We start from the raw sequence: 8110 nt of genomic DNA, 5'->3' as shown, positions 1-8110 counted from the left end.
AAATATCCAGCCACCCATTAGCTCTTGAGCATCCCATTTGAAAGTTTTGTTTGAGGATTAGAAGAAAATCGAAACGCAAGCTATAAATAATTTTTTTATTAGCTCTTATTTACCTCACAGGTTCACTGGTTGTCTGATTTGATCCGAATCATTCGTATATTTTATTTATGAAAAATAAAATCAAAAAAATAATTTATGGAATATAAAAAACAAACTGAATCGAACATAAACATAGTGATAACGATAGAAATCCGAAAAAAAGGGCAAAACAGGAATGCGAACAACAAACATGACTTCGCATACACGCGCTGTTTGGTTGGTTCAACGGTGACAGACATAAATGAAATTAGTTCAATCGTACTTATTTCCCACCGGTAACTTTCGCAACTTTATAAATCATATACGTTTGTGTAGCCAACGGTAGGAATCAAACAGCTTGATAGATTTAAGCAACCTAACATAGCAACATTATCAACACAAGTAAATTTTAATTCATACCAAAAGGACAAGCTCACGACACATCAAGCCAACTACTAGTCCACCATATAGAATATCCGTACGAGTAAACAACAAACAGAAAAAGGTGAAAATGGTTCAAAAACAGGAAAAAAGAAAATGGTAGGAAAACAACCACATCCTTTTTGTCCCATTGCTAAACAGAAAAGGCGAAAGCGATTAATATGACCATAAATACAAATTCAAGCACGTTGAATATAGAAATCTGGACAGCATTGAAACGTGACTTATTCTTAAAATTTGACAAATGAAATTTTGTTTAACTGATAGAACGAGCATGTTTTTCACTACAACAGCAAACAAAGCTGCATTTTTCAAAATTCATGTGTCAGTATCATGGCTATTCCCAAGACATGGTACTATGGTAGGAGCATCATGTCTATTCCCATGTAGGCACTACGGATGTTCCTTTTTAAAGACCGGCATTACAGATAAAATGAAGTGTATCTACAAAAATTGCCCTGAAGTCCAAAGTGTACGACATTATTTCAGTACAACTGTAAAGCTTGCAGCATGGTATGCATAAATCAGCGGAGGCGCAGGTTTTACTTTCTTTAGGTCTGTGGATCAACCTAATTCTCACTTAACTAACTACTATTTTGGATTTGAAAAAAAATGAATAGAAAGCTAACAACCAAAGTTACCCTTATGGTGCACACTTGAGCAAATTCTATTTCCAAGCATGCTTCTATGCCAAACAGATTAAACCTGATTGTGCTGGGCTGCGCTCGGCAATTGAATCACAGTAGCCGAAACCACCAGGATTGCCAAAGATATCAACATCTCCAACCTTCCTTCAGGACTGCTCAACTTCGAATAAAAATTAGGACGAAGAGAGAAAGTAAGATACTAGAATCAACAATTGAAAAGCAGTAGTCAGATCAGATCACAGTGCTTCAAAAGTTCTTTTTACGGAAACAGGGGTGGGGGCTACTGATTACTAAATTAAAGGTGGTAAATGCTTTAAAAGTAGGGATACTTGCAAGTTGACATCCAATAATTATTCCTGAGTATTGCATAAACAGTAACGTTTGGATATGCTGCATGTAAGCAAAGACTAATTTTACCATAATCCAGATCTTGCTACCATGTGAGGTCCATGGTATTATTGCAGAAGGTAATATATAGTAAGAAAATTCACAATTATATCACAAAATAAACAGTATATTATGCAAATATGATTTCAAACTACTTAGTTACAGGCTCACCCAGAGGCAGGGACATCCCTTCCATTCCCCTTTTCTTTATCTCGTCCATAGTATTACTTCCGTTCTCGAATATTTGTCGACCCTAGTTCATTTTTGAACTAAACCGCGACAAATGAAAAAGAACGGAGGGAGTATTTCTCAAAAGTTGTTTTCCCATACAGGAAAAAACTCCATAGTCCATACAGAAATTCTGTGTACTACATTCATCAGGTACTAAATCTTCTAGTGTCTTAGTATTCTAGATTCTTCATAAACTACCGAACAAAAGGCGCTGCCGCTAATTAGGAATATGAAAGTGTCTTTCAGCCTGACTTTGTGTGTCCATCTATCAAAACCTGTATTTAAACAGTGTGATACATCATAGATCATACCTGACCACCTTGGGTTGGATAGAGGAGCAAAATAATGTGGACGACACCTTCAGGCTAATTAGACACTAATCCTGATAACACCAGCACTTGCAAACAGTAACTATCAGTTTATACTTCATACAATACCAAAATGCTTCATCAAGTGCTTTCTTAGAGCACCTTTGGAGCACAACTCAGTCAACATCTCTTGTGCCTCCTTTACAAATCCCTCACTTGCTAAACCTCGAATAAGTATAGTGTAGGTCGATTCATTGGGCACGCATCCACTGGACACCATATATGCCAAAAACTCAATAGCACGTTCAGTTTCCCCTCTTTTGCAAAGCGAAGAAATAACTGCATTGTAGAGCACTGCATCGGACCTTATTGTGGTATCTTGGATGTTATCAAACATTTGAATTACTTTGTTAATTCTGCCTTCTCTGGAGAGAGCAGAAGCTATCGACGAATAAATGATTGTGTTTGGGCTCATCCCTTTGTTGACCATCACATTTAACAGCTCCAGTGCTTCGTCCGTCTTGCCAGCCTTGCCAAGTCCATCGATCACTGTGCTGTAGCTAATCAGGTCGGGACTGCATCCATTCACTAGCATCTGCTTAAGAAGTTCAATGGCCTGCTCAACCAATCCCTTTTTACACAAGAAATTGATGAGTGTGTTGAATGTGATAGGATTCAGAGGACAGCCTTGCTGAATCATCTGAGACATCAGGTCCTCAGCATCCACCCATCGTTCTGCGCTGCACAAACCCTTGAGCACAATAGTATAGCTTATGGTATTTGGCTTGCAGCCACAAGCAGTCATACTTTTCAACAACATGACAGCTTCATCAATAAGCCCTTCTTTGCAGAAGCCATTGATCACTGTAGTGTATGTGATGACATCGGGCATGCATCCATGCTCCAGCATCTGCTCGAGTAGTTCGATCACCCGGTCCACCAGCCCATTTTGGCAGAAGAAATCAACAAGTATGTTGAATGTGACATCATCAAGTGGGCAATCCTTGTCAAACATCTCAGCCAGCAACTCCTCGGTTTCCTCCCACCTCTCAGCGCTGCACAAGCCCTTCAGCAGAGTATTGTAGCAAACCACATTGGGCTTGAGCCCGTAGGAAGGCATCCTATTCAAAATCTCATGCGCGACTTCGAGATGCCCTTCCTTGCAGATACCATCGATGATAGTGGCATACATCCTGATGTCCGGCGTGCACCCATGCTCCACCATCTGCGCGAGGACCTCATGCACCCGCTCGAACAAGCCGTTCCGACACAAGTAACTGATGAGGGTGTTGAAGGTAACGATGTTGGGCGGGCAAGCCATCCTGACCATCTCCTCCATGAGTTCCTGGACACAGCCCCAGCGCTTGGCCATGCACAGGCCCTTGAGCACCGCGTTGTAGCTCACCACGTCTGGCTCGCAGCCGAAGGACGGCAGGTCCCGCAGCAGGTGGAGGGCCTCGTCCACCGACCCTTGGTCGCAGATGGCGTTGAGGACGAGGTTGCAGTTGCCGACGTCGAGGGCGCAGCCCCTGGCGTGTAGATCCTCGAGCACCCTGACGGCGCTCCGGAAGCCGCCACCCCTGCAGGCGGCCTCGAGGATGACGTGGTACATGGGCGGGATGGGGGCGCAGCCGCGGCGGGGCATCTCGTCGAGCACCGCGAGCGCGTCAGCGATCCGGCCCCGCGCGCAGAGGGCGCGGACGACGGGGAAGTAGGTGTAGGCGTTGGGCGGGACGGGGACCGCAGCGGCAAGGCGGCGCGCGGATTCGAGCTGGCCCGCGCGGCAGTAGCCGGCCACCATGGCGTTGTAGGCGACGACGCCCGCGCCGCCGCCCGCCGCGGACAGCGCCCGCGCGGCCTCTGCTGTGCGCCCCGCGGCGCAGAGGGAGCGGATGAGCGAGGAGAGGCGGACGCTGCCGCCCTCGCCCCCGCCGGGCGCATCGTCGGAATCGGATGTCGAGGCGGGGGCGAGGGCGAGGGCGGAGGCGGAGAGCACGGCGGACCTGGGCTTGGCGGTCTTGGGCGACGCCGACGCGGAGGGTTTGGAGATCGGGACTGTGGGCGGTGGAAGCAACGAGGTGAGCATTGGCGATTGGTTAGGCTGGCTCGCCGGCGAGATGAGATGCGGTGGAGACGGTAAGCAACTAAAACAAAAATATATTGCAGCATATATATGCTCAGCATGCTCTATCTTCATTGTTTTCATTGTTGAAAACTGTCACGGGCTGACGGGCATTTGTGCCGCTCACTCTGCTCACTCATCACTGTTCTACACCACTGTTTTGACGGCCTATATGTGTCGGTGTGTATAATATATAAAATTTGTATGACAAAATACATTGTAACATTAATATTATATTGACGACATAAATATATAATAATATTATAAATATGTCGACTAAAATAAAATGAACTGATGTTGAACAAACATTATAATATCATACAAATTATTTTAAAGAATTTATATAGAATTTCGATGATAGAAAATATCATGTTGTACATAATGATGTTTGCCACGGGCCTGTTAGTGCGCCAACCCATCGCTCGCTGGATGAACTGGCCTTGTCTTCATCGCTAAATGAACTGATGTCGAGCAAATAGCATCTTCAAGTTTTTCTACGAGCTCCCAATCGCTATAAAACATAGACCATGTTGTCAAAAGGCTGTGAGTACGAGGTGAAATAGGGGAACTTATAGCTTGAGGATAACCAAAACATAAGAAATAAGAATTGCATTCTTCTTCTGTCAAAAAAGAACAATTCTTATAGCAAACTAGATTTTTTATTTTTTGATTGGGAGAGAGTGTCTCCCACCTGATATTTTTTTTCTTGAACGCGCAGGAGAGCTACACGTCATTATATTAAGAGAGGAAAGGTCCAAAGTGGAACGAAATACAACACCCAGAGGGCAGAAAAGAAGAAAAAAACAAGAAAAATAGACCAAGACCAAACCCTCAAGCATCCTCTCCAGCACCCCCACAAGGTGAAACCAAAAAAAGGGGACCTGACGGGCCCTACTGGACCCTATTTAAAGTGACAATAATTCCCAATCTGTTTAAATGCTTCGCTCCCGCCTTGTTCCAACTGATCAATTCATCTAGAAATAACCTCTTAGTCAAACTAATGGAAGGGCTCACTCCATCAAAAATAGCCCTATTACGAGTGAGCTATAAGCACCAAGCTCCAAGAATAATGACACTATTGAAGCCCTTCCTCTTGCACCTATGCACTTTTTAGAAACCTTTTCCCACCACACAGCAAATGACTGTTCAGCAACAATAGGAGTGAGGTTACCAAGCCCGATGGACGACAAAATGAGATGCCAAAAATCCCTAGAAAAACTGCAGGTGCAGAGGATATGCTGGACTGTTTCCTGCTCCTGATCACATAGGGGGCAACACACCGGGTATTACAACCCTCTCCTTTGGAGTCTGTCCGCAGTCCCACATTTATTCATTATAGCCAACCAAAGGAAAAAACTTGCATTTAGGGGGGGCAAGTCTTCCACAATCGTTTCCAAGGCTCAAAGGAAATGGACCCCAAGAAGAAGGCATTGTAACAAGACTTTGAGGAGAACTGTCCAGAAGTCGTGTATCTCCCAACAAGCCTGTCCGCCTCCTGTGAAAGCGTCACATGTACAATCTCATCCCATAATTTTAAATACTGCTGCAGCCTAACCATAGAAAGATGACTCCCAATATCCCTAACCCAACGCCAATTGTCCATAGCCTAAGCAACCGTCCGGGTCGAGCTGACTCTACTGTCCACCAAACAGACAACCTCTGGTGCAATATCAAAGATAGCCTTCCCATTCAACCATTTATCAAACCAAAAGAGAGTGCTGGTCCCATCTCCGACCACATGAAAGACCGAAAGATTGAAAAATTGTCTTACTTGCTACTGAATAGGAAGATTCATTCCCTGCCATGGTCTAGACGGATCAGTTTTTTGCAGCCATAACCGTTTCACCTGTAAAGCCCAACCTTTGAATTGTAAATTAGAAACTCCAAGGCCGCCATATTTTAGGGGTCTGGCAACTATCTCCCAAGGAACAAGACAGCTTCCACCGTTAACGTTCTTCCTTCCTTTCCATAGAAACCCCCTCCTGAGTTTATCGATGGACTTGATCACCCATTTGGGAACACTCATGGCCATAAGGATATAAACAGGAATTGCCGAAAGCACATGCCTCACTAACGCTGTCCTACCAGCCAAACTGAGCAAACGAGCCTTCCAGTTGGGAAGCCGGTCAGCAATCTTATTAACCCACACCATAAAATCCCTTTTCCTCAGCTTCTTATCAAAGATAGGCAGCCCCAAATAGCTACACAGAAAGGATCTCGAACTGCATTGCAAGATATTACAGCCAGCCTGACCCTCCAGCCCTTCACACCTAATTGGTATAGCAAAACTTTTGCGCATATTTGTTACCAGCCCCGTTGCTTCACCAAAGCAATCCAAAATCAATCTATCACAATTCAGATCATCCACCAAAGGTTTAACAAAAAGCACCACATCATCAGCGTAGATCGAGAGCCTATTCCGGACCCCAGCTTCCTCCAACCCTTGTAACAGCCCCCTGCTTTCAGATTCCCTGAACAGACTATTAAGAACGTCCATAACCATCACAAACAGCATAGGAGAAAGGGGATCACCCTGACGAAGGCCTCGCCGATGAGCAATACGATCACCAGGCGAGCCATTAAGAAGTACTTGCGTAGAATACATGAACATTAGGGAGGAAATAAGATTCCACCAGATTGGACCAAAGCCAAGATGGATAAGAATTTCAATAATGAAGGCCCATGACACGGAATCGAACGCCCTGGAGATATCTAATTTTAAGAATAGACCCGTAACCTTTCTCTTGTGTAGCGACTTAATAGACTGCTGAACCAGCATAAAGTTATCATGAATTGATCTCCCTCTCACAAAAGCGCTCTGATTGGCTGCCACCAACTCATGAAGACGGGGACCCAACCTGTTGGCCAGCAGCTTGGTGACCAGCATAGCAAAACTGTGGATGAAACTAATAGGCCTGTATTCACTTGCAGTCATAGCATCGAACCTCTTAGGGAGAAGAATAAGATAGGCTGAATTCAACAATCTAAGTTTATGGGCATTTCCTTGGTGCAGAAAATTCAGGGCAGCCAGCAGATCCTCCTTAATAATGCTCCAGCAGGTCTTGTAAAAACCTCCCCGTAAACCCATCAGGCCCAGGAGCTTTATCAGAAGGCAGGTCAACAATAGTATCCCTTACCTCCTTCTCCAATTATAAGGAGTTGAACCCTGTCCTTCCTCTCACTTCTCATCCCCGGGATCCAGGTCGTTCTTCCTCTTGCCCACCGAATCGTTCCACCACTATGAAAGCAATCCAGAGATCGACACCATGAACGACCTCATGACCAAATCTGACATGAGCTAAACATTTATGGCCATCAGCCGACAGTAAAAAAGGAGCAAATGTTGGGACCTGTTCATCCCAGCAGTACAACATAAAAGCCATAGGGGCAACATAGAAGTCCCATATATGTGACATGTCAGATCAAACAGGAAGCGAAGGTGATTCTTTAACAATTTTGAGTTATATAGTACTAAAAAACTGCAGCAAGTGATTGACAGGCAGAGATGGAAAGATGGATCAAGGCCATGTATGGAAATTTCCCACCCTTCATGATCAGCTGAAAACAAAATATCAACTGACAAAGTGAATAGGGTACATGTCAGGGACCTTTTCATCCTGCATGCACTATGGACTTGCCATTGGGGCAGACATGAAGTCTCAAACATATATTCTACCCTATATATGGAACTTCAAAGCTCACTAATCCAAAATTGGGAATGGTGATTGAGAGCACCTAGAGGGGGGGTGAATAGGTGATCCTGTAAAATCAAACACTTAATAGCCACAGACTTGATTATTAAAGTGTTAGTTAAATCAAGTAGTTATGGAACACGCTCATGCGAACAAAACAATAACAAGAAGCAACACACGAGACACGCGATTTTTATCCCGTGG

General features: G+C 44.5%; 1 protein-coding gene and 1 pseudogene across 1 annotated transcript; both read right to left on the bottom strand.

Annotated features, from left to right (window-relative positions):
• Nucleotides 1–2184: 2184 nt before the first annotated feature.
• On the bottom strand, nt 2185–4248 carry LOC100280682 (uncharacterized). Its single transcript, NM_001254902.2, is given in 1 exon segment — nt 2185–4248. A coding segment is annotated over 1 exon segment (1968 nt). The 5' UTR covers nt 4179–4248; the 3' UTR covers nt 2185–2210.
• A 3500-nt stretch (nt 4249–7748) lies between these two features.
• LOC111590751 (uncharacterized) lies at nt 7749–7841 on the bottom strand (annotated as a pseudogene).
• Between the last annotated feature and the right edge of the window lie 269 nt (nt 7842–8110).

This window comes from Zea mays, chromosome 1 (genome assembly GCF_902167145.1).
Source record: "Zea mays cultivar B73 chromosome 1, Zm-B73-REFERENCE-NAM-5.0, whole genome shotgun sequence".
NCBI lineage: Eukaryota > Viridiplantae > Streptophyta > Magnoliopsida > Poales > Poaceae > Zea > Zea mays.
Note: the sequence above shows the minus strand (reverse complement) of the source record. Positions and strands in the feature narration are given on the sequence as shown.